Source organism: Protopterus annectens, chromosome 13.part0, assembly GCF_019279795.1.
Source record: "Protopterus annectens isolate FY-2018-M chromosome 13.part0, PAN1.0, whole genome shotgun sequence".
Classification (NCBI taxonomy): domain Eukaryota; kingdom Metazoa; phylum Chordata; order Ceratodontiformes; family Protopteridae; genus Protopterus; species Protopterus annectens.
Genome location: NC_056747.1, coordinates 385442911 through 385470834, shown reverse-complemented (window position 1 = coordinate 385470834; position 27924 = coordinate 385442911). Strand labels below are relative to the sequence as shown.

Here is a 27924-nt window from a genome sequence, read left to right as displayed (position 1 = left end):
CTTAAGGAATTGAAGGTTGGGGTTCTGTTGACAGTTCTTAGAAGATGCAATTCATGCAGTTAACCTAGCTAGTTGGTCAGAGTGAGTAAAGATGTCTTTAAGTAGGGCTATGATATGGATGCAGCATTCTGTGCTGCTGCCTTGGAGTCAGTGATTTTTGGCAGAGAACGCAGTCTTTGCCAGAGGATGGCAAAGTGCAGATTTTCAGTGTCCCTTTAGATAAGTCTGCTCAAAAAACATTCAAGAAACTTGTGGGCAAAGGGTGTACCTACTGTTTATTTTACAGTTTTCTTCCAACCATCCCAACGTATGATAGGAACTACCTATTCAAGAGCTGGTACACTTACCATTCCCAGGGTGAAGGCATGCATGCAAAGGGTAAGAAGGGGGGATATAACAAGAAATGGCAAGGAGATCGTAAAGGGAAGTCTGGAGGCCCCGTGGGCCATAGTAAAGATAGGGAGCAGCCATGGCTAGTCCACATACCTGCCTAACCGCCTTTGCCCCCCTCCAAAACCCCACCACGGCCCCCCAAACCCCTCCATGCCCCCTGAGATGGCAAAAAATTGGAGGCTAGTTTGAAGAATTGCAGAAGAATGAGAGAGAAAGGAGGACATGCAAGTCTTTCGGTTGATCCTGTAGTAGTACAGGTTTCAGCTACTGACATGACCGTTCTATAGGATTTCACCAGTAAGATCACTGGTGCAAGCCCCTCCTAGAGTGCATCTTCAGTAAGAGGCTAGAGAGAGAGGCAGTGCTAAAGGGAGATGGTGGCACAGACTTCTGCTGGAAATTACTTGTGCCCTGGAAAAATTTTTGGAGACCCAGGCACCCATCCTAGACTTGTAAAGACTGAACAAGTTCTTTAAAGTGCCAGAATTCAAAATGTTGAACTTAGCCTCACCTGCCCTGTTCTATAGTTTGTGACAGTCATCCTGGATCTCAAGGAAGTCTGCCTACAAAATCAAATTTACAGGGACTGTAGATGCTATCTCGGGTGTGAGGTAAGAGGGAGCTATCATTATCAGTTTACCTCTTTGCCTTTTGGGCTGGCTACTGCTCCCTAGTTTTTACGTGGAGTCAGGCACCTGGTAATCGCCTGTTGCTGAGCAAAAAACATTTACATCTATCCTTATCTGGATGATTGACTAATTCAGGCTGTCACAGCAGTCGGTAGTGAGGGCATAAATTGTTTTCAGAATCTCTCTTTCCCTCTCCCTGTCCCATGTTCCTTCATTCCTTCATTAACCTCCTGAAGTCTAGTCTGTTGTGTTTTTCTTGGGGCCTTATTTTATTTTACAAATCAGAAGGGATTCCTACCATAGGACATAGAATTTCAAGAAGAAATTCATGACCAAAAGGGAGTACCTGCCCATTAAGTAACATGGATTTCATCCATTCCGTATGGTTCCTTTAGAAAGGTGTCACATAAGGAAGTTTCAAAGGTACCTTAGAGGTATTTAGAGTCAGCACAATCAGTCCTTAGATGAGATTTATTTTCTACCCTGTATCAGACAGCAGCACCATTAGAAGGTTCTAAAAGTCCAGAAGAGTCAGAGTGCCCTTTAAACAGGACTCAGCACCCAAACTCTGATCATAGATACCTCAGACACAAACTGAGGAAGTAATACAGGGTAACTGAAACCTCAGGGCATTTGACAGAAGACCCCAATGCAAACTGCATATGATTGAAGTGATTGTGTGTCAATGTGCTCTTGTGGCCTTTAGAAAGTCTGAGGTACTACAATTTGTAACCAAACCATTGTGTGGTGATGTGGTATAATAAACAGGGTTGTATTCATCCCCAACCTGTTTGCAGGCTGGGATTAAAAGCATGTACTCCAAATGAAAAGTAGCTCAAAACAGGTAAACACCAAGACTAGCAGGTAAATAAATAAATAAAAACAGTAAAAGTGGCTTTTTTAAACTGACCTGAAGAAACACATTTGCGTGAAAGCTTGTCATCTAATTCTGTTATGCCCACACAGACATACACACACGCGCACATATATCTATATCTATATCTATATATATATATATATATATATATATATATATATATACACACACACACACACACACACACACACACACACAAACACACAGTCTGAGTAAAGTTTGATAGAAATGCCACAGTGTTCTCCTTGAGCCACTTTTGTGTTTTGATTAAAAACATGGAAAATAGCTCTGATATCAGGCATGTTGGTCAGGCCCTCCATCTTTTCTTAGCAGAACTCCTGGGTAGATCATTTGAGCAGAATATTAGCAGACCTCATAAGTGGATGCTAAGCAGGGACTGGTCCACTGGGGGGCATTTGTCCCAGAAGCAGTTTTAACTTCTCTGAGTAATACACACATGGAAAATTCAGCTGCTAAGCATCTCACAAGGAAGCTTTGGCACTAGATGCCTTTTTTAAATATCCTCAAAAAGTGGGAACAAAACTATTGGAAAAAGCTAAGCACACTAACTCATAGTGACACTCCCTAGTTTTCCATAACTTTAATAAGTTTGTATTTGGTATACTGGAAATAGTATTGTGTGATCCCAGAGGAGAGGAGTTTGGGAAAATGCCTTAGAATATAGGAAATTATTCTAGCATCTTCATTTAAATGCTTGTAATAATCTTAGTATTAATAGTTGTGTTTCCATTGTACCCTTGTTAAAAAAAAAGAGAGCAGCGAAACTTTGAAATATCCAGTTAAATTATTTTTCTGTAAAAGTGCTTTATTTAACATGCATTTAACTTTTATATTTTAACATTAAGGGAAATGTATTTATATTAATTTCATAGATTTATTGGTTAATTAATGTTCATGGTTGTGGTTGTTTTATCTTTTGTATTTAAACCTTGGGTTGTGTCACTGGAACCAGATGTTCTTCGTGTTTCACTGTTGTAGTCATTACATTTGGGTTATCTGCCTGCAGGTAGCCCTCAGCCGGCCTGAATACCAGTCTTTGATTACTGTGTCGGATGCTGTCTCTTCTTCCACGACGTCAGGTCATCAGGGGTATAAAACATGCAGCCGACCCCATTACATCAGTCTTTCTTGCCGCACGGTGCCCGAAGCAGAAGCAGTTTCCAAGTACTGGTCAGCCAACGCCTGAAATTTTAATTTTCGAGTTTCAGAACCGAAGTCTTCAAAAAAGCTAAGTACCCCTTTGGGAATCCTTTTTCTTGCTCTAAACCGATGTCAGGTAAAAGTTAACAATTGTCTTACCTGTGGAAAGCAAATACTTCATAAAGATTTTCATTAGTACTGCATTCCTTGCTTAGGCCCAGACCACGGCGTCCCTCGCTGTCGGTTTTGTGCCTTGTTCAACCCCCGAACTATTCGTCGTCTGTCTATTTGCAGCTAATTATTTTGGTACTCTGTATAACTATCCAGAAATGGCTTCGGTAAGCCATCCGACTACTGATACTCTGAAAAAACGTATGGATAAAGACAGAGACAGACCACATAGGTCCAAAACTGACGATGCTTCCGTCAAGCTAGTTGCCAGTTCGCCGGTACTCAGTGAGGCGCTTTTGCAGCCCCTGATACACGCTACTTCAGATTCGCAGGCCTCTACTGAGACCCATTCGGAGTCCGGTATGCCGTGAGATGCTTCTTCAACTATGGAACCTGTGGATGTCTCCACCTTGGTTGAGTCCGGAGCCGCTGTGCAGGCACCGGCTTCTGAGTGTATATTCAGGCCTACAGACTTACGTTTTAAATCGACGCCATCTTCTTCATCCAGGCCTAAAACTCGTCCCACGCCTAGAAAACAGACTTCCAAACCGCATGGTCAGGCCCATATGCCTAAAAAAAAAAAATACTTAGAATGGCTGAAGACCTTATTACTTTAATTAGGGGAAGCTAGCCTTTCCCCTCTGAGACCTAGAACTGATTTTCCTTCTGATTCTTCGGATCAGGATTCTGATATTTCTGTTTTTTCTGATTACCAGGATATTTGCCCTTATCTACCTATGAGGATTCCATTCCCTCTGCTTCCCCTCCATAGGTTCATAGGTACGTACTAAGCTATTGGCCCTAGGGCCTATATAAGCCTAGCCAAACGGTACCCTGGCTTTTGCCACCCAAGAAAATTATTTTCCTGTGCCCCTGTCAAGCAGAGCCACAGAAGTGATCCCCGGGGTGAATTTCCTATCTCCCATACAATCATCAAGATTTTTCTTGAACAGTGCTAATGAGGAACTTTGTTTGATATAGATAGGTAGTTTGTTCCAGAGTATGGGAAGTCTCTGAGGCAGGAATCTATCCCTCCAGCATGTCCTGTTTATTGTGGTGACAAGGTTTAGGTACCTAGAGCATGTAGCTCGGAGGGACTGGGATTTCTTTAAGTGGAGCATGTCCAACAGCTCTGGGTTTGACATAGCTTTGTATGTTGGGCAGAGGTCGCCCCTGAGTAGGCAATATGTGACAGAGCAAAGCTGGAGTTTTTTGAGACTGTCTGCGTAGGGAATCTGTTTGAGGCCGGTAATCTTCTTTGTGAGGTATTTCTGTGGCCTTTCCAGTTGTTGTAGATGTCATGTGAGGTACATACCAAAAGGGGCATTGTACTCTACTCATCACTCATTAGACCCATTATAGAGGGGGAACAATTACCTCTTTTTTCCTGGATGAGAAACCTTTTGTGATGAGGTGTGCCACATAGAAGGATTTCCTGACTACTGTGGCGATGTGATTATCAAAGGAGAGACTACTGTCCACCTGTGTCCCAAGGTCTCTTACCCAGAAGATTTTTCTTTTGGTGAAACCTTGCACACACTTAGGGAGCATTTCCGCTGGGAAAGCAAGGATTACTCTGACTCCAAAAAGAGGCTTAGGGAATTCTTACTCCTTCCTCAGCACAGGCCTTTAGCTATCCCTCCTGTTCTGGACATTGTAGATGATGCTTTCTTGGAATCTAGCCTGTCCCCAGACACTTTACCTCCGGCTCCCAGAAAACCTGACCGGTATTACAGAGTACCTTACTCTCACAAGTTTCTCCTCAAGAATCCTACTGCAGATCCAGAGACCATTTCCCAAGGACAAAAGGTCATTAAGGCTACTGCTGCCAAAAATCCTACCCCTTCTGATAGAGATTCTAGAGCCTTGGACAGATGGGGTAATAAGGTATGCACTTCTGCTACTTTGGCCATTAGGGCTTTAAATTGCCAGTTTCATATGTTAAAGTACCAACAGCATATCATGGGACTGCTTAAACAGAAAATGATGTCGATTCCTGACTCTGCTGAACACAAAGAATTGCAGGATTTAATGCATTCTGCTGAACAAGTTGGTAAACATACCTTGCAATGTGGTTTTGATTCTTTAGAAGCATCTTGTAGGGCTGCTGTCACTGGATCTGTACTTAGACGGCATGGTTGGCTTAAGGAGCAAAACTTGCCAGATCATGTTAAAGCTAAATTACTGGATGCTCCCTTAAACCAAGACCGCCTGTTTTACAACAAAGCAGAAGTCCTCAAAAAGATGGAGGAAAAAGCTAAATCTATGCAAACTGTGAAATATTTCCTACAAGTACAGCCTCCCAGATTTAGTAGGCATTGGCCTTCAAAGAATTGGTCCTTTCCAGCCTCTTCCAGGCCTTTTCAGTCCAAAACCAGGAACAGCAGAACCACCTAGGTTACAGTCTCAGGCTACGCACAGGCCTAAGCAGTGGGGGGCTTCCACTTCCAAAGCAGGAAGTAGCCTGCTTCCTTAGGAGGAAAGCTCGCCCTGCATGCAAAAAACTGGGAATTCATTACCCAGGACAAATGGGTTTTAAAAATAGTTTCCCCAAGGATACAGATTCCATTTCCACACCCTACCAACCCCAAACGGTTGGCCAGACCTACCCCCAAATCAGTGGGCAGAGGCTCAATAGCAGGTTCTCTCTCTTCTCAGTATCAAGGCTATTCAACCTGTCCCAGCAGAAGAAAGGGGTCAAGTTTTTTATTCAAGACTTTTCCTGGTACCCAGGAAAGACAGATCCTGGCGTCCTATCCTGGAACGCTATATTCTAAACACCTTTTTGGTAATTCCAAAATTCAAAATGCTAACACTTCAACAGCTGCTTCCTGTGCTAGGCAAAGATGCCTGGTTGGCAACCTTAGACTTAAAGGAAGCGTACCTGCACATTCCAATAAGGGAATCTTGCAGGAAATACCTACGCTTCAGGGCAGGCTCCATGCACTATCAGTTCTCTGCACTTCCCTCTGGCTTATCTACTGCACCCAGGTTATTCACAAAATGTCTCCAGACATTGCATTTTGCAGGCAGAGAAATAGTCAAATATACCCATACTTGGATGATTGTCTAATTCAGACAGAAAGCCAGGACTTGCTATTAAAACATCTGGCATTCGTAAAGAAACTTCTAACCTCACTGGGGTGCACCATAAACAAAAAGAAATCTCACCTAGTACCCTGCCAACAGATTGTATTCCTGGCAGCAAGCTTGAACACAACTTCCCAGTTGGCTCTCCGCACTTCAGAGAAACAAGTTTATTTCACAGCCTACTTCAAACTGCTGGCCACAAAGACCCAGCTATCTGCAAGCCCTGGGGTTCATGGCCTCTTGCATTATACTAATTCCATATGCAAGACTGCATATGAGGAAACTATAATGGTATCTAAAAAACCTATGATGCCAACATTCTCAGGACCTGGAATCAATGTTTCCTATCATTCCTTGTATAAAGACAGAGTTCCTTTCGTGGGCAGAGGCCTGCCACCACAACAAGGGGCTCCCCTTCACTCTGCCCCCTGCCGCCCAAACCCTAACAGACGCATCAGACTATGCATGGGGGGCTCTCTTGACAGGGCAGTACATTCAGGGCAAATGAAACCAGAGACAGATGCACCTGCATATCAACCAAAAAGATGTTGGCTGTACAGAATTCCCTGACAGCCTTCAAAGACCACATTCTTCCAGGACAATTATTGGTAAAGACAGACAACACCACAGTTATGTGGTACATAAACAAGCAGGGGGGGAGCCGACTTGTACCCTCTTTGCAGACTAGCCATGGCTCTGTGGATCACAGCCTTGAGCTACCAAGTGCACCTACAAGCTGAATTCCTGCCAGGCAAACTAAATTCACTGGCAGATGGCCTAAGCAGAAATCTCATGGACCCACAGGAATGGAAACTGGAACCAAAAATATTCAGCCTATTGAGGAACAAATGTGGGACTCAAGAGATAGACCTGTTTGCCTCCCCTCAGAACTACCAGTTGGACAAATTCTGCACAAGGACTTCCCACAATCGTGCTTAGAAAGTGGATGCTCTGTCCTTTACTTGGGAAAGCCTCTCTGTTTATGCCTTTCCCCCTCTGCCGCTCCTCTCGAAGGTTCTACTAAAGATCAAACAGGACAAGCCAAGGACAATACTGATTGCACCAGACTGGCCATGCCAGCACTGGTACACCCCCTCTTGTGCAGTATGACACTGGAACCATGGCACCTACCTCAGACTCCTTCCCTGCTGTCCCAGCAGGCGGGCCAGATTCTGCACCCTCAGCTTTGAACCCTGAACCTTGCAGCCTGGCTAATTCCTTGAGCTCTCCAATAGCATCCCTCATTAAGCAGGTGCTAGAAGTCATTCTGGAGGCAAGGAGGCTTAGTACTAGAAAATCTTATGCTGAAAAGTGGAAAAGATACTGTTCCTGGAGCCAGACTCGGGGGATGGACACAACTGTGCCCAGCTTACCCACATATTCTTCAGTATTTAACAGAAATGCTCCACAAGGGCCTATCCTTCTCGTCTATTAAAATTCATACCTCTGCCATTTCAGCACACTATAATACTGAACCACCCCTCTTCTCTCACCTTCTGCTAAAGCAATTCCTCAGAGGGGCCAAAAATTTAAGACCCCACAGGCGAGCCCCTACTCCAGCCTGGGACCTTAACTTTGTATTGGAAAAGCTCACTCTCCCTCCATTTGAACCAACTGCAACTGCAGAGTTGAAATTCCTTTCTTGGAAAACAGCCTTCCTTCTAGCCATCACTTCAGCAAGAAGGGTGTCTGAATTACAGGCCCTCATGCAGTGGAGCCCTTCATTACCTTCCATGCTGACAGGGTTTCCCTCAGGACCAATCCTTCCTTTGTGCCCAAGGTGGTGTCTAGTGTGGCCCTAAATCAGTCCATTCATTTGCCTACCTTTTTCCCTAATCCGCAAAACAAAGAAGAACGAATACTAAACTCTTTGGATGTGTACAGACAGTTTAGATTTTATTTGGACAGGACTAAGTCTCTCAGAAAATCTGAACAGCTGCTAGTTGGCTTTGCTGCAGGGGCAGAGGGTAAGGCCTTTTCAAAGCAGACTGTTTCTAAATGGATAGCCCATTGCATTCATTTCTGCTATAAGCACCATGGAAAACCTACCCCACAGGGGATAAGACCACATTCCACCAGGGCTGCATCTACCTCCACAGCCTTCCTCAGAGGAGTCCCTACCAGAGACATCCTAGAAGCTTCTACCTGGAGCTCTGTAAATACCTTCACCGAGCATTACCACATGCATATTTTTTCAAAATCCAGAGCTGGTTTTGCCACTGCAGTCTTGCAGGGCTTAATAGATGGCCCTAATACTCACTAACTTCCTCCTTCCTTAGCTTTGGGAATCAACTCAAATGTAATGACTACAACAGTGAAACACGAAGAACATAGTACAGTTGTGTACACTTACCATGAATGTAGATGTTAGAGTGTATTCACTGTTGCAGTCCTGGTTACCCTCCCTCCAGCCCCGTGATTTCTCTTGGCTGTACCTTTCCTCCTTGTTTTAAGCTTTCTGGTATATTTGCTTTTTGATGGAGGTGTAACGCATATAATTGCTTCCCATTGTGGGGGGCAAGAAAAACTGATGTAATTGCGTCAGCTGCATGTTTTATACCCCTGAAGACCTGACGTCATGGAAGAAGAGGCAGCATCCGACGCAGGAATCCAAGACTCTGGTATTAAGGCCGGCTGAGGGCTAGCTGCAGGCAGATAACCCAAATGTGATGACTGCAACAGTGAATACACTCGAACATCTACATTTATGGTAAGTGTACACAACTGTACTTTCTGATGAAGTCTGCTTTTTTGCATGAAAGTGCTTAATGTGATTAAAGATTTTTGTATGCAATTTTGTTGGCTGCCTGAGTTGTAGTTACTACTGCACTAATTTTCCTTGCCTTTTTTAAATGTACTTAACCTGTAATCCCCCCTAGACGTGGAATTTGTTGAGCTATATGAGGAAAGAATAGTCAGTTTTATTAAAATTTCTAAGGCAACATTTTTGCAGAAATGTATAAAAGTACAAAACCTATAGAGATGTGCATGTTTTTCCAGTGTGTGTTTGGTGTATTCCCGTCAGCTTATTCAAAAGGAAAGCAGGCCAGTGCTAATAATTTCTTTAACTGTTGTTAACATTCATAGTGTACCTTCGTAGGGCTTGCTTGTTTAGGTACATTTGAAGAAATTACGACAAGCCACTCTTCTTTTGTTAAGAACTACAAGAGATTTAAATACAAACATCGTCAAACGTAAGCATCAAGGCAAAGGAAGGTATTATTTATGTTGTGGTAACTGCACACCTAGATGCATGACGAGGCACAAGGCCAAAGGGATTGCCATGCCTTAAGACCCTTTCTTTTAAGAAAGCATAATTTTGAGACTATTTCAAATGTTGATTGTTAATGCCACATGTCATGCAAACTTGGGGCAATTTTAAACAGTAGCAGGAGTTTCTTAAAAGTTTAAGTGGATTGGCAGTTGACAAAAATGACATACATGTCACTATTACTGCAGTGCAGAGCACCGTAAGACATAACATATGGCCAGGTGGTGTCCACTGGCCGATGTGTACTTTTTTCTGAGTTGAGTAATTGATAATCGTAAAATGCTTGTTGCCTTATTTCTATCATTTTTCTTAGGTTTTTCAAAAGCAAATATTGATAACCAGTACTAAAAAGGCATGCTGATAACCTTGAGTCTGTATCATAACATCGCAAACGCAAAATGTCGAACGCTCACAAGAGCGAAAAAGCCAAAACTTGAATTTGGTATTGGGGGGGCTGTGCCCCCCCCCCCCCCAAATATATATTCCAGTTCTGAGATCGCACTACAGTGAGGAAAGGGCAAATATCCCAATCTTCACTGTAGTGCAATCTCAAAAATGGACCCTCGACATTTTGGAACTGTCACTGTTGTGCCGTTCGTTTTCATTTTTCATAACATGATATATAGATCCGATAACCTTGACTTGTGATAGTATATTTTTAGCCATCAAAGACAATGTATTTTATTTACTTTTATTATAACATTTATTTTTACCTTTGTGGAGTAATAACTAAAACAGGCGTACATTATTCCATTCATCCAAAAATATAAATTAAACAGGATTGTTCGTAATCTGTGACAGATATAATAGCATCAGCATAGCTTATATATTTCATTATTTTACCATGTATGTTTATCAGTAATTTCATGGAAATATCATTTGTCAGAGGTGCAGTCCCCTTACTTATTTCAGCATGAACTAAACTGACCAAATGCTTCACCATAGTGCTGTTAATACTGAGATTATGATAAAATGCACATGCCCTTCAAACATCACTGCTGTACCTTTGTCTTCTACCATTCCCTTTCCATTTTATCTGGATTGCTTGCTTTTTATCAGTTTCATCTGAATTCTAGATTGTTCTGTTGTAATCGAACAGTATTCTTGCACTTCTCCCCACTAAAGCATGGGTTTAATATTTCCATTTCTTATCACACATTTCATTAATCAGGAATATCTCATTTGATATTGAATCATTGGTACACGTGAATATTTAAAATAAACATAATTTAAATAGTTTAACATACATTAATTGTGAGATTTGCCCTTCTTGAGTATTACCTCCGTCATTAATATGTCCTTTCCCAACATAAGGAGAGAAGCTGTACCCATACTATTGTCACCGGATGGCTCACACCGGGATACTACTTGATTTTTCATTTTTATTATCAAACAATTAACTTTCAGTTTAAATCACTTCTGCAGATAAAGTACTGAACAGCTTTACTTTCATAGTGTCATGGTCATGTAGAGTCAAAACGTTGCTTAAAACTAACCTGTAATTTTTGTTATCTTGTTATGTATTACTTTGCGTCTGCATTTCCAGCCTTCGGAAAGAAAATGTGTTGAGCAGCACTCTGAGTTGTCAAATCATTCAGAGGAAGAGTGTGAAATCTCAACATCGTTGTCCTGTCTACTGGCAGTTAAATCCCTGGGATACTGGAGCAAAAGTCTAAGTATCTCCAAATATTTTCTTTCCTGCCTCAGACACCAAACTTGGCCCTGTCTTGTACTGCTTTTCACATGACTCTGGAAATCAGAAGTAAAGGACAGACTGCATAAAGTAGGCCTTTTGTTTTTCAAAAAAGTATTTGTGTGTGTATCCACGGCTAGGGTTCTCTTGCAGTGTGTATGAATGATCAGCAATTTTTCACTTGGGTATGGTCCAGAACCCAACATATTCTAAATATTTATCATTTCTAAGTAATCTTGCCTGAGCCCACAGTTAGAGGAGAGGAAACTGGTCTCCCCCTGTCATGTAGAGGGGAGCCTGTTGGGCATCTTTAAATTCTTATTTTACTTCATATATGCTTTAGTTTCATTTACACACAAACAAGCCATCCTAAATACAGGAGTATAGTTTTTCTCACATTAGTTGGGTCTACCTTATCTTGTTTGCCTTCATAGGAAAGCCTATTTTAAATTCCCACTTCATATGACAACAGTCTCCTTCTCAGCTGCCCTATAAACCTGCTTACACTTCTTTGGAATCCAAAGCTAGGTACATTTTCTTCCTAACATAGCTGGAGTCGTCCCCCATTAGAAATCCTTTAGTAAGAAATGATACCCCCTACAGCAGAAGCTTTAATCCATTCAGTCCTGTTAACAGTCTGTCACCAAGAGTGTCTCATATCTGTTGTGTATTGAATATTTAATTAATACCTGCCATGCTGTTAAATATTATTTCAAAGCAGCCATGTTTACTGGTCTGTTACTTGTGTATGAAGACCCCATAGTTTGTATATCCTGGAAACTTCGAGCTTTAAACTTCACAACTTTCTGACCCATTACCATCAACACACACACACACACTTTCGTAAAGCAGATGTTCTTCGTGTTTCACTGTTGCAGTCATCACATTTGGGTTATCTGCTTGCAGTAGCCCTCAGTCGGCCTGATTAACAAAAGTCGTGGGTCCTGCTTCGGTTGCTGTCCCTTCTTCCATGACGTCAGGTCGTCAGGGGTATAAAACATTCAGCCGATGCCATTGCATCAGTCTTTCTTGCCGTGCGGTGTCCGAAGCAGAAGCAGTTCGCAATTGCCAGTTCGACTCCAGAAAATGTCTGTGGAACCTTATTTTTCAGCTGTCCCCATTGTCAACTAATTTGTGAATGGTATGCTGCATCTGAGGCCTCCAACAAAGCCATTATGTTCCCCGTGGAATTTGGCCAATGAAAGTGAGTAAAATAATCTCTGAGAATGTTCCTAGGAGTTATACTGCACAGATATCAAAAGCTATCTCTGTTCCACAAAAAATGAGCTAAGAGTCTTAGATTAAGTTTTGCAATCTTTGTTTTGATGTGAATTAATGCTGCTTCTAGAAAAACGTATTTAAGATTCTGGCACATTATTTGTGGAATACAGCTGGCGTTTGAGATGTGTGCATTATAATTTCTAGGAACGTTTTCCAAAATTATTTAATCCACTTTCATTGCTTGATTTTCCTTTCTCCCAGCAAGCTGGGTGAAAGATTGGATAAACAAGACTCTTGACCCTTCAGTGGGATTTTTCACATCTCCCATAGGATTTAAACTTCATCTTGGAAAAAAGTCAGCTTTGCTTCTTATAAATCAGCAGTTCAGTTCCTATAATATTCTTATTTTAAGAGGCTTAATTTAATGGCCATAATGCCTCTCAGCTATACCACAATATGAGGAACAGTTCCTCCTCATTTTAAGTTTTAAAAATTCCACATTACATGTTATTCCATGTTGAAAGGGTTGTCACGCCGACTTCAATATTAACAGGTATTAACAGTATGTACTGTAATACTGAATCATATTAATTCGGTAAGAGATTTTTATAAGTGTAAAGTTAATGCATTTAACTACTCTCTGAGCCTCCTAGTTGAAACTATTAGCAGTTATTCCATATTGCACCCATTTATTCCATGTTTTGGAGATGGAATGTTGAGAGCTAGTGACCATGTTTTTTAGTTTAGAGAACTTTATAATTCCATACCTTAAGTTGTAGAACACATCGCCCAGTTATCCCACAAGTTAGAGTGGCTGTTTGGATGAACCCCTACCCTCATACCAACTAGATTAGCAGCTGGGACTGAGACTGTTCATCTCCTAGTATTGTTTACAAATCTCCAAAACAAACTAAGGTTTTGCACCTCTTGGATGTGCACAAACATTTATGGAAGTAAAGATTTCAGGCATGCAGGCCATCTCTCTCTTTCTCCTTTTCCCTCGCAGGCCATCTCTCTCTTTCTCCTTTTCCCTCGCAGGCCATCTCTCTCTTTCTCCTTTTCCCTCGCAGGCCATCTCTCTCTTTCTCCTTTTCCCTCGCAGGCCATCTCTCTCTTTCTCCTTTTCCCTCGCAGGCCATCTCTCTCTTTCTCCTTTTCCCTCGCAGGCCATCTCTCTCTTTCTCTCTCTCTTTTTCATGCCTTGTAAGCAAATAACAATCCAGATAAACCCTAAGTGACTAGTTGACTGTATTTCTTCCAGTTGTGATCAACATGGAAGAACCTTGCAGGGGCAGATTAAGGTACGTTTATCAAGGACAACGTTCTGCTATTTTTCAGTACAGAGTGCTTGTGGACAGCTACATGGACGTCCATTCACACCACTACTAGACACTACAAGCTGAACATTTTCCTGAAACCAAGCAGGCTTTGCAGCTGCAGTTTGGCATGAAATTTATGCATCCCCTCCCTAGGTCCTTGGTAGTATTCTTGCACTTTATTCTTCACACTCGTGTAGGATTCTTCAGTAGTAAACCACATGAGCATAGTACAGTAATGTGAGCATTCTGGCGGTAACTGTAAATGTTCAAGCAGTACTGGTACAGTATAGGCTCCCCTCATCCATATTTTATTGTGATGACTCCATGCTTGTTTTATGAGGCTGCCATATCTTAACCGTGATGATGTCCTATCTTCATTTACCTGTCCAGTCTCTTGGATGAGACTGTCAGTCTGCCATTCAGGCTCATTAATGCACTTTTAGTGCCACCCCCACCCCCCAAAAAAATTGACAGCTCCCTGTTTTGTGTAGTACATTTGTCTGAATGTGGCATCCGGGTACCTAGATCATCATAGGGAAAGTCAAAAAGCTCGACGTCAGGTCACATGCCCCTTTGCTCACCTGGTGTGTAATTCGCATGTTGCATAGCATATTGCAGTATGATCCTACTATTAGAATATGTATGGTTTCTATGAATATTATAACCGGTATACTTCCTTCGAATTAAAAAAAAAAATTGGATTATTACATGTTCATACTTTTCATTAATTGAGGAAATTATCTTTGGAATAGACATTGTTTTAAACACACACACACACACATACTATAGGGTCACTCTCAGGACTAAGAACAACAAGACTTTGTCAGCTAATCTACAGGAAAGTTCCCAAGAATAGATGGTATTCCTGTGAAAGCTTGAAAGCTAGGAGGAAAAAAATATCTGGAAGGTTTTGTTTAACAGTATTTTAAGAGGAGAAGTACCAGTGTCTTGGAAGAAAGTAGAGGTAGCTGTAATACCCAAAGAGGGTAAAGATCCACCAGCTCCAGCTTCATACAGGCCCATTTCAATACTAAACCATAATTATAAAGTGTTCATTTCTATAATAGATAAAAGAATGGCAAAAGTAATGCCAAAACTGATGGGTGTGGATCCGTGTGTTTTTTGTGGAGTAGAGGTAAACATTTGACAACATTAACAGAACAATGATGATCTAGAGGGAAGCAGAATGTAAGGTTTATTGGAGAAAACTGGCACACGAACCACAGTAGTGGAAGCAAATAACTATAGAGGGGAAAGATGATAGAATGGGAATACGCCAATAATTTATTTGGACTGGAGGTTAGAGATTGCCTTCGTTGTCAGGGATTGATATCTGAGTATAGGCAAAGAGAAATAAATAAGGGGGGGTCCTAAACAAAAGACCAGCACTGGTAGAGTTTTTAGTAGAATCTAGAACAGAAGCTACCATTAAAAAAGTAATAATTAGTAGACCATATAAAATATTGCATGATAACTATAAGTATCAATCAGGAGGTTAGAAAGGATTGGGAAGAGAGATTGGATAGACAATTCACAAAAAACAGTGGGAGGATATATGTATGTATCTCAAATATGCAACAAAATCTGGAAGATTTAGGATTTTTGCATGGAAATGTTTACATAGATATTTCTATACCCCAGGTAGACTCTAGGGAATATTTCCTCAGGCAGACACCAAATAGAGGTGTGACGAGGAAGGAGGAGGTAATTGGAAACATTTTCAGGGAGTGTGGCCCTTTGGCAGACTAACGATTCTCTGTGGGACGCACTGTCTGAGATGCTGTGTGGGCAGATTGGTTTGACAAGGGAGATGATTTTTCTGAGCTGTAATATAAAATTGAAATTGCCTAGACATGATAAAGCCTTGCTGTGTCTAATAATGGTGGCTGCCAAAAAAGCAGTTACTAGAAAATGGAAATCAAAACCTAAACCAACTATACTAGAAGTAGTGAATACAGTGGCAGAGATAAAACAACTGGAATTGAGATCTTTAGAAAAGGGTAGGAGCACACTACATAGGAAGAAAAATGGGAATTGTGGGAACAATGCATGCAAGGGATGAATGAGGTTTAAGAAGGTGGCAGGACTTAAGTGAATGTTAGTGTATGACTGAAAAAATTGGGTAGATTATAAGTGATGTATAATGTTTGCAACTGGGAATGTGTTAGCATGGTTTGTGATGTAAAATGCTTGCAACTAGGATTGTGTCGGTGTAGTTTGTTTACATTTATATAAATGTATGATTGCCTATGTCGTAAGTGATGGTTTAATAAAGATGTTTTTTGCTTAAAAACAAAGGCAGGAAGTGAGTAATTTATGTAATGTTGCTTAGGTTATATGCTACATAGTAATATATGTGAAGTATAATGTTATGTTTATTATAATTAGGCAAATTTACATTCATATAAAAGTAATCCACGTCAGAAGTGTTAATTTGATAAAGGTGTTTGAGTCTTTTTTTTTTTTTTTTTTTTTCCAAGTCAGCCCCGCTATGAGAACTTTTCCCAGGCTATTGGGGCCTCTCCCCTGAAAGGGCAGGTTCTCTAGATGTCAACCACACCACATTTCATGGCCCGAGCCAGATCTCTGAATTGACATTGCCATGTATTTTAGCAGTTTGTTGAGTCTTCAGCAGTGTTTTTTCTGCTCCAAACAGTTCCTTTGTAGATATTTGAGCTACAACCACTCAGTTTACACCTTCATTTAGCATTATTGCTTGGATTGCAACTCAGAGAGTCTGGCCTCCTTTGACATGTTGTTGCTGTTGTCTACCTCTTTCCTTTTTGGAGGTTTAATGTCATTTGGGATTCTTACTACTCACAAACACACACAAAATGTTATCCAACATAGCAGGTATGTATTCAGCATATCACTTGATCTTTGAAGGATTTTCTCCTGTAGCTCCTTAATACGTTTCTGCCATCCCCCTGTGTTTGGACAGATCATACACCCCGTAGCTGCTGCTGTTTGGCTTTTCTTTTAAGGCAAGTGGATCTTTATATACCCTTGTAGATGGTAATATTCATAGTTTCCTTTGATTTGAATTGGGTTGCTGTTTTATTCTAGCATGTGCTGGCAGGACGGTTCCCATACCCACAAATACAGGAGTCAGAGAGAAATGTCGCCTAATTAAAAGCAGCAAAGTGGAATGTACTAGTTGTAGATCCACAGTGGACTACCTTGCAGATCATCAACCAAGCACATATTTATTTTGCTACACCCTCATTTTCTGCACAATACTGCTTTGTAATATGGTGCTTTTCAGACTTAGGATTTTCAGTAATTGCAAACCTTAGATTTTGTTGGCAGTTGCCCTGTTAGCCTACAACACTAGGTCATTCAAAAACCTGTAGTGCTTAATTGAGATTTTATGAAATCATTGTTTCGCAGTAACATTATTTTTCTGAGGTCAAATGGATTTATTTTTTTATCTTTTCTGAGACTTACTAGGAACTGCAAAATATGAGGTTGGTTGCATACTTCTGCCAATTTATATTGTTGAATATTGATTTTGTTTCGGCAGGCTGTAAGCTGGTGAGATGACTTGTTGACTGAAACTGGATAACTAGGATTTGTTCAGCACTTTGGACTGAGCCTAGTGCTGTTTTTCAATCTCCCATTAAATGTCAAGTATTAGTCTCTTGAATTCTTTAGAAACTAAAATGAAGACTGGTAAGCTTGTAGGCAAGATGTTTTCTGTCATTTTTAGATTTTACTGCTGTACACTAGGGTACGCATGTTAAATCAGATTTTGTTGGGTTTTTTTTTTTCTCCCCACAGGGCCTACCCTGATTGGCTCTTTTACCTACACCTAGTCAGCCCCTTCATTTATGACTGGGATTCCCAGTCAGCCCTCAGTTTGCCAGCAAAAGTAATGAGATATGGAGTGGGCCAGCCTTGCTGCTCCTGCAAAGCAGCCTACCATCTCTAGGAGCATGGCAGCTGAGTTCCAGTAGTGCTGTCTTTACGAAGGAAAGTGTGCCTGTGCACACGGAGTCCCCCCAGTTTACAAGAACGAAAGCACTCTGAAGGGGAATAACAAGGCTCAAACTCCACTGGGTGTAACCAGCAGTGCTCCTGCTAGGCGCCTTCATGCGGTGAGCCAAAACTACCTACCAACTCCCAGTATGCTAAACCTGCAGCAGCCGCTCACTTCAGTCTTCCCTGACCATCCTCTGTGGGCAACCGAGCCACTAATCAAACTCTGGTCACCTGCGCCGTAGTCAAGGGTTTGTACCTTTATACTATAACGCACAGTTTAAAGAACAGTATTAATCATCAAAAATAAAACTCGTACAAATACTTTTTGCAAGCCAAACTACAGAATTTTTGAAGCTGATTAGCTCAGATGTTGAAAATAAATGTCCTAAAGTAATGTCATTTTATTTTGCAGTTTTACTGTATCTTTGCGGAAGTTAAAACCTTTAGACTGTGAAGAACGTCAGCATTTGATAGTGAGTATCTAAATGTTATTTTCATGTAGCCTTTGCTGCTAGATGTTAAGTTCTGTTTTGATATAGCAGTAGCCTTCCAGATAATCCTGATATTTGACGTTTCGGGTTTTATAGATTATCACTGAAGGGAACTTGTGTTGCACTGCAATAACAGCATACAAGACTTCGGTAGAACATGGAAATGTATTGAGGATATTGATTAAGTCTTAAGTTACTTCAGAAATGCAGTACTCCTCTCATAGTTGAAAACATTATGGTTGCATTATTTGTATCCAGTCAGTACAATATTTTAACCCATCTGAAGGAGCTCGGTGCCACACTGTTTACATCTGTCTGCTACAGAATAGGGATTTATCCAACTATACCACCTGCCCAGACCATTGTATTGCCTTTTCTGAAGTGGCAAAATTTGATAACAGAATTGCAGCTTTATTTAAAAATGAACACAAACTTGCCAGTGAGAATAGAGGAGGTGAAGTTACATACTTATTAATTCATTTACTTGCATATTTTTTTCACTGGACGGGTTTGTCCTCGGACCCTTTTTTTTGCCCATCACCAAGGCTAACTACAGAGCTTATGCACCTTCCTTCCTCTCAATACTGTGTAAAAGTAGTCTAACAAGGGAGTAGGGTGGGAGAGAGTGCATAAACAGACTCCTGGAACCAGAACCCAAACTGCTCGGTCAGTTAGCTTTTCAAGCATAGACCCTGCTTAGAGGTTAGGAACACAGCACTTGAAATGTGTCTTAGCGAGGACTTGAACCCAGACCTTCCATATTTCCACAGAACCTGAGTTTGTTGATGTATTTTTGTATTCCCTCTTTGATTACCTTGAAGACTACTATTATGTACATTTTTGCAGTATTTCATTTCGGTCTTAACATTCATATGTATAATACATATTGAATATTTTTGTGACCTACTTCATGAATTCATAAGTTTCTCATAACTGTGGTACCAGAATCATCAGATTTTATATAGATATTCTTGCCCATAGCCAGATGTCCATAAGTAGGACATTTTTGTCATTCATTAAATTTCAGAAATGAACCATTAAATAATTGTCAAGTTAGTGTTAGTTTCTGTAAGGAAAGTAACTCTAGCAGTACATCATAGCATTTGAGTTAACCCATTATTTGGTCAGATTTTCTCCAGTCATGGTGTGCCGGTTGTAGTACTGATGTATGTTGCTTAGTAGCTGACTGTCCAGGTTGTCCTGGCATTTTGAGTATTGTTGGTCCCTGGTTACATAAGAGAAGATGTTCTTGTGTAGTGTCCTGTACTGTAGTTCCTTTTCCTATTTTTAAGCTTTTCTTGAAGCAGCATTAGAGAAATCATCAAAGGAAAAGGCATGGGCACAGCACCTTCAAACGTGTGCTTTTGTGTTAGGCAAAAAGAGGATGTAATCTCATCCAGGTTTTGGCTAGGCACTGACTGTATCATTGAACTTGCCACATACTCCAGTAAGTTCCAGCCCTCCTGTTGCCTATTCTCTGTACCCCTAATTGAAGTCATCGCTCTTGGCAAAACAATCTGTTGTCCTCTTCATTCCTCCTCACAAATGGGTCTCCGATCCAACCCTCTGATCCGGCTCGGTGACTTCTTCCAGACTTTGATCTGACTCTCAAGCGCCTCCCATTACCCATAATACACTATACACATCCCAGTACCTCAGATCTCATTTGCCATGTTCAAACCCGGATGGAAGATCTAGTCTCTGTCTCTCTAATTAATATCCTTTGTCAGTTTTTCAACGTTTAATATTTATAGCTAAATAGTGTGCTCCTCCCTTGTGTATTAGTTTTACTAGTTTTAAAAGTGTTTAAAGTTTTGAAAGTTAGGGTTTTAGATTTTTTTCTCGTGTTTTCTGGTAATTTTTTTTTTGGCAGTAAGGTAGTTTAGGTAGTGTTCTTAGGCTTAGAGTTGGCATAGATTTCTTAGAACTAGTTCTGAATCGTGTGTGTGTGTGTGTGTGTGTGTGTGTGTGTGTGTGTGTGTGTGTGTGTGTGTGTGTGTGTGTGTGTGTGTGTGAACTGGCAGGATTTAATTGTACAGTTTCTGCAGTGTATTCTTTGTTTTGGTGGGATTCGATCGGGTTTATGTCAGACTGACTCCAGAGTTTAAGCGATGCACTTATGGGCACAAGATTCCTAATAAAGATGCCCACAAAGAGTGCGTCTGCTGTTTAGGTGCAGACCATCTCAAGATAAACTGTGACACTTGTGCCTCCTTCAATCCACGTGTGCTGGCGGACAGGTGCAGCACACTTATTTTGAAGGGTCTCCTTCCTTCTTTGGCATTCAAGGCTAAGAGCTCGTCAATAGCTTTGTCTTCCTCCTCCATGGAGCATAAGAAGAGGTCCCTCACTGCCTCCCTGAGAGACCCTTTAGAACCAAAAATGAAATCAAAGAAAACTATGAGTCTGTCTTCCTCGGATCCGAAGAAGTCTACTGCCTCACCGGATCTACAGGCCTCCTCAGATCTGACTGAGGTCATTGCCATATCTTCTCCTGTCCCTTCGGTTCCTGCATTGGATCCTAGGACTGTGTATCCAAGATTTCAAAATGAGTCTCCAAGTTAGCTACGACAGTCCCCTTCACCAAAGCCTAGGCATTCCGGACCCCCCTCCCCAATCGGCTTCCTCTATGTCCTCCAAAAGCCAGTCCAAGGCAGACATGGATAGGATGATGATGAAATTCGTCAAGACCCAGATTCAGATTGGGGTAGTATTGGCTCAGTCCACTATTGGATCTATGAACTTACCTGGCCGGTTGGCCGACTCCTGAGATTTTCGAATTTCAGATCTGAAGTCTTCTATAAATCTAAGTACCCCGTTGGGGAAACTTTTCTTGCCTCAGACCGATGTCAGAAAAAGTTAACAATTGTATTTCTAGTGGGAAGCAAATACCTCATAAGGATTTTCATTCTTGCTGTATACCTTGCCTAGGCCCAGAAGACGACACTGGTTGTCGTTTTTGTGCTAGGTTTAATAAGCGTACTATTAAAAGACGCTTTGATTTCGCACGACACTACTTCGGTAGAAAATTTAACTATACGATGCCGTCGGAGCAACAGACTACCGGCATGCACAAAAAACGCAAGGATAAGGACAAGCAGCCTAGACCCAAGCCAGACTCCGAGGCCTCGGCTGGACAGGTCTCTGGTTCACCGGTCTTCAGTGAGGCTCCGAAGCAGCCCCTGACTACCGCAGATTTGGAACCCGAGACCGCTTCAGAGCCTTTGCCGGAGAGTACTAGGCCGACGCAGCCATTTTGTTTAGCCTCTACCGACGACACTACAGAAAAAGATGTCGGGACTGCAGAAACACCTTCGGTTTCTGAAGGCGTTTTCAGACCGACTACGCCCACCATAAAAATGTATCCCAAGTCTAAGACTCCTATTAAGCCAAAAAAGACTGCACTTCAGTCCCCAGTTCAAGGCCACATGCCTAAGAAGCAGATGCTTAAAATGGCTGAAGATTTGATCTCTCTAATCAGGGGTTCCCAACCCCCACCCGACAAAAGGCCTAGACAAGAGGAAGATTATGCCTCCTCTGAACAAGTGTCTATTTCCTCAGGCTCCTCAGAGGGTCAAGATTACTCCTTTTCCCCTTATGAGGATTCTGATGCTGAGGATTCTATTCCCTCAGCTTCTCCTCCTGAAGACTACTCCTTTGGGGAAACTTTACACACTATGAGGGAACATTTTCATTGGGAAGCTGAGGACTACTGTGACTCAAATAAAAGGCTCAGAGAGTTTCTTTTACTCCCCCAGCACAGACCACTTGCCATCCCCCCAGTTTTAGACATTGTGGATGATGTTTACTTAGAATCTAGTTTGAACCCAGATTCTCTGCCTCCTGCTCCAGCCAAACCAGACAGATACTATAGAGTGCCAGACTCCCACAAATTCCTTTATAAAAGCTCTGTTGCTGATCCAGAGACCATCTCCCAGGGTCCCAAAGGGGCTAAGGCTTCTATGGCAAAAGATCCTGTACCCTCTGAAAGGGACTCCAGAGCACTTGACAGGTGGGGGAAAAAGGTTTACACCTCTTCCACTCTAGCTATGAGAGCACTAAATTGCCAATTTCAGATGCTAAAATATCAACAATTTCTAATGTCTCAGTTAAAACAAAAAATGAACACACTCCCTCAACAGTATGAATTGAAAGAAATGCAGGATCGGTTGCATGCAACTGAACAGGTGGGCAAACATACTTTACAATGTGGATTTGATTCTTTAGAGGCTTCTTGCAGAGCAGCTGTCACTGGGTCTGTTATATGTAGGCATGCTTGGTTAAAAGAACAAGCTCTGCCTGATCATGTTAAGGCAAAGCTTCTAGATGCTCCCTTACAGCAGGATGTTCTATTTGGAGTTAAAGCAGAAGAAGTCTTAAAGAAAATGGAGGATAAGGCAAAATCTATGCAGACAGTCAAAGATTTTCTACAGGTACAGCCCCCTTGCTTCAGCAGAAATTGGCCAACAAAAAATTGGTCCTTTCCAGCTACTGACAGACCACAGAGGGGTAAATACAGACGTCCAAGAGGCAGAGGACAACCACAAACCCAATACAAACCTCGACAATGGGGCACTGCAACACAGAAGGGAGGAGAAGACAGGCCCCAAACTGCTAGAAGGCAAACTCAATGACTTACAACTCATCCGGCCAAGCAACACACTCTTGGCAGCTCCCTTGGGAGGAAAACTCGCACTCTTTACAGACAACTGGCACATTGTCACAAAAGACAAATGGGTCCTAGACATAATTTCAAGAGGATACAGATTCCATTTCCACACCTTGCCAATGAAAAGAGGAATGCCAAACCTGCCACAAAATCAATGGGCAGAGGCACAAAAACAAATTACAGCTGTCATGGACATGAGAGCCATTCAACTGGTACCTGCACTGGAGCAAGGCCAAGGATTTTACTCAAGACTCTTTCTAGTCCCCGGAAAGGACAATGCCTGGAGACCAATTCTGGACCTTTCAATTCTAGACACCTTCTTACAAGTACCCAAATTCAAGATGCTAACACTACAGCAGCGTCTTCCCATGCTGGGCAAGAAAGCATGGCTAGTAACGTTGGACCTCAAGGAGGCATACCTGCATGTCCCTATCAGACAAAGTTGCAGAAGATGCCGCCGTTTCATTGCAGGTTCAACCCATTACCAATTCTCTGCACTGCCCTTTGGCTTATCCACTGCGCCCAGAGTCTTCACAAAATGCTTGGCACCAGTAATTGCATACTGCAGACTAAGAGGAATTCAAATATACCCATACCTGGACGACTGCCTCATCCAAGCAGAAAGCAAGGACATCCTCTTACAACATCTGGCTTTTGTAAAACATCTTCTAAGTTGCCTAGGGTACACTGAACGAAAAGAAATCAAATCTAATACCCTCACAAAATATGACATTCCTGGGTGCCAGCTTGAATACAATGGCCCAGAAGGCTTATCTGACGCCAGACAAACAACTACAACTGACTCAATATTTCAAAGCAATGGCAACAAAGACCCAGCTCCCTGCAAGAAAAATTCTGCAGGCCTTGGGCTTCATGGCATCTTGCATTCTACTAATACCATTTGCAAAGCTGCATATGAGGAAATTACAGTGGTACCTAAAAAGCATATGTCTCAACACAGCCACAGCTTGGACACAATGATATCTCTCATTCCCTGCCTAGAACAGGAGTTTCTATGGTGGTCACAGGCATGTCACCTCAACAAGGGTCAGCCTTTCACCTTGCCCCCCAGCCAGGAAAACTATGACAACAGATGCATCAGACTACGCCTGGGGGGGCACACATGGCAGGACAGTGCGTTCAAGGCATATGGACTGCAGATCAAAGGAATCTGCACATTAATCAAAAAGAGATGCTAGCTGTACAGAATGCTCGGACAGCCTTCAAAAACCTATTACATCCAGGACAACTTACAGTAAGGACGGACAACACCACAGTAATGTGGTACATAAACAAGGGGATACACACTCCTACCCTCTAAGCAGGCAAGCAATGACCTTGTGGAACACAGCACTGGCTTACCAAGTTCAGTTACAAGCTCAATTCTTGCCAGGAAAAAAGAACACATTGGCAGACAACCTCAGCAGAAACATCATGGATCCTCACGAGTGGAAACTGGATCCACAAGTATTTACAATGATTACTCAAAAATGGGGCCTTCCAGACATAGACCTGTTTGCCAGCCCCCAAAACTACCAGCTGACAAAATTTTGTACACGGACACTTCACCATCAAGCTTGGAAAGTGGACGCACTCTCATTCAGTTGGAAAAACCTGACAGCATATGCCTTCCCTCCATTGCCTCTCCTCACAACGCTGCTTCTGAAAGTTAGAAAGGAGAGACCACGACTGATACTCATAGCCCCAGACTGGCCACGCCAGCACTGGTACCCACTATTAAGGAATATGGCCCAGGGCCCTCCTTGGATTTTACCACAAATTGCCCATTTGCTCACACAGCAAAACAATCAGATTATACACAGCCAACTCAAAACCTTAAATCTGGCTGCATGACAAATCACCTAACCATCCAGCTAGCTCCTCCTTCCCAATCTGTTATGGATGTTATTCTAGAAGCTAGGAGGCCCAGCACCAGAAAGGCCTACTTGGACAAATGGAAAAGGTTTTGCACCTGGAACCAAGCTAAAGGCCAAAATACACTTCAGCCTCACATGCCTCAGATTCTACAGTATTTAACGGAGATATTGCACAAAGGACTTTCTTTTTCCTCCGTTAAAATCCACGCCTCAGATGTTTCAGCTCATTACAACATGGATCCACCCTTATTTTCACATCCACTTTTAAGGCAGTTCCTCAGAGGGGCAAAAAACATTAGGCCTCCCAGGAGAGCACCTACACCAACATGGGACCTCAATTTTGTTCTGGAAAAACTTACGCTACCTCCCTTTGAACCAGCTATCTCTGCAGATCTACAGTTTATATCATGGAAGACTGCTCTGCTGCTAGCAATAACTTCAGCCAGAAGAGTCTCAGAGCTGCAGGCACTAATGGCAGTGGAACCTTTCCTCATTTTCCATCAAGACAGAGTCTCTCTACGAACTAATCCTTCCTTCATGCCTAAGGTGGTTTCCAGTGCGGCTTTAAATCAAACCATTCACTTACCCACCTTTTTTCCAAATCCACAGAACAAAGGAGAAAGACTTTTGCATTCCTTGGACATTCACAGACAACTTCGTTACTACTTAGATAAAACTAAGGTTTTCAGAAAATCTGACCAGCTCTTTGTATCCCATGCTACAGCTTCACAAGGGAAGGCCATATCAAAACAAACCATTTCCAAATGGATAGGACATTGCATTCGTTTTTGCTACACCCATCATGGAAAACCAGTTCCTGCTACCATTAGGCCCCATTCTACCAGGGCAATAGCTACATCTACAGGCTTCCTCAGGGGGGTTCCAACCAAAGAGATTTTGGAAGCCGCAACTTGGAGTTCAGTACACACCTTTACCAAACACTATCACTTACCACTTTACTCTAAGACTAGGGCTGGCTTCGCCACTGCAGTTCTGCAGGGCCTTCTAGCCTCCTCTAACCCTCTATGATACCACCATCCATCCTTAGCTTTGGGATTCTACCCAAGTGTGATGACTGCAGCAGGGTAACACGATGAACATAGTACAGTTTTGTACCTACCATAAATGTAGATGTTCGAGTGTTCACCCTGCTGCAGTCCAGGTTACCCTCCCTCCTTCCCCTCTGATCTAACTGGCTAAATCTCTACAATTCCTTCCTGATGTATTTGCTTACAGCTGAAGGGATTTTGTGTTAGTGCAGAAATTTCTTAAATTGGTTCTATTTACTGGCCACCTTTTTGGGGGCACCTGACATCTGGGGCAAGAAAAACTGAAGAAAATGGCGTTGGATGCATTATTTATACCCCTGGCGCACTGACGTCAGGGAAGAAGTGACAGCAACCGACGCCGGACCAAGACTTTGGAATTCCAGCCGACTGCGGGACCGCCTGACTACAGGATAACCCAAGTGTGATGACTGCAACAGGGTGAACACTCTAACATCTACATTTATGGTAGGTACAAAACTGTACTTTCCTATTCCTTCAGAGCAGATCTCTGAGCTGAAATGTCATCTCTGTCCATGTCGGAGCAGTCTCTTCCTCTGGGTGCTTCAGACTTTCACAGCTCTTGTCTAATTCTCTCTTGAGGTTGTGGATCCTGTGTGAGTTCTGACTATCTTCCCTTGTTGCTTTGGCTCCATGGGGAGGGGAAAGGGACTTTTCCTGGCCCACTGGCCTTCCAAGTAGTGTAAAGGGTATTCTCCCCTGGTGGAGAACCTTCTTCTCACGTCCTGCAGCCTACTCCCTCACCCTTGTTGAGTTGTAGTCTTGCTCCAAGCCATCCCGCCCCAAGCAGTCTCCAAGCTATTCCTGACCAGGAAGAGTTTCCCCCTGAATATCCCTCGGAGGAAGTTTCCCCATAAGAAGACTTGCAAAAGGAGGCATATCGACTCCATGACGGAGTCCTTGACTGAAAATACTGACTTTGATGAGGGAGAAGAGTCCTCTTGATCCCTACCTGATGACAGCTGCTTTGGAGACATTCTAGAGATTCTGAAGCAGTAAAGTGGGTGGTCTGTCCAACCTCCTCCTGAGGAGTCAGTATTCTTGGCGGCGTTTGGAGCAGGCTGATGTGTATCCGACGTGCCCCCCCCAACCCCACCCACTGGAGCAAGGGTCTGGTGGTTGATACCATCTTGGTGGTAGCAGCCACTAATAAAGATGTGGCTGAGGAGGCTGCCAGTGCCCCTCACCTGACAAGGAGTCTAGAGCGGTGGACAGGATTGAAAAGCACGTTTACATTTCAGCCACTTTCACTCTGCAGTCATTAAATTATTTGGCTAATTTTACCCGGCTACAGAGAGAGCTGACCAAGGAGCTCTCAGCTTCTCTGAGTCCGTGCCTTCGGAGGAGCATAAAAGACTTTCTCCCAAGCTGGCCACGTTGTCATTCATTGCTAACTCCTCGATGAGGCTAATTTCCCATACAGCGTAAGGTACCACTCGGGCTGCTGGTTCAGGCCTATCCCTAAGGAGGCACGCCTGGATGAGACTGATTTCGCAGAGCCCTTCAAGGCATCCTTTGTTAGTGCCCCTTTTGATGGCTCATTACTGTTTGGGCCTTCAGTTAGAGACACGCTCGCTGCAAAAAGGACGGGAAGAACCTTTGTGCCATGGGGATCAAATTTTCTATGCCTCTGAGGTCCTTTTCAAAGAACCAACGTGGATGCAAGAAAATCTGCAAATCCCAAGGACCCACACAGGGAGCCCTCTTCCAGAGGCAGAGGAGAAGGGTTTAATGGTAGACCATTTAGGGGCAGAGAGCGCCCACAGAACCAGGACTTCAGGGCTGCTTTCCCTGACAAGCCCCATCAGCGCTCCTGACGCACTGCCCAACTGTCCATCTCTGGAGGAAGTCAGGGGTGTACTTTCCTTGCATCCAGAAGTCTGGACAGTCTTAAACAATTCATGAGTGCTAAACGTAATATCCATAGGGTTTTGCATTACCTTTTCTCTTCCCCCTCCAAACGCCAGCAAAAACCTCCCTGACATACCATCCAGTCAGAGGGAGCAGAGGCAGC

At 42.6% G+C, this 27924-nt stretch overlaps 1 protein-coding gene across 3 annotated transcripts in view; it reads left to right on the top strand.

The window, feature by feature from the left end:
- Window positions 1–27924, top strand: part of PWWP3A (PWWP domain containing 3A, DNA repair factor) — a 705148-nt gene that overhangs the window by 532805 nt on the left and 144419 nt on the right. For all 3 annotated transcript variants that reach the window (XM_044054007.1, XM_044054008.1, XM_044054006.1), the window contains one exon: window positions 18219–18279. In XM_044054007.1, the coding sequence (XP_043909942.1) occupies window positions 18219–18279 (61 nt within the window). The remainder of the gene's footprint in view (window positions 1–18218; window positions 18280–27924) is intronic.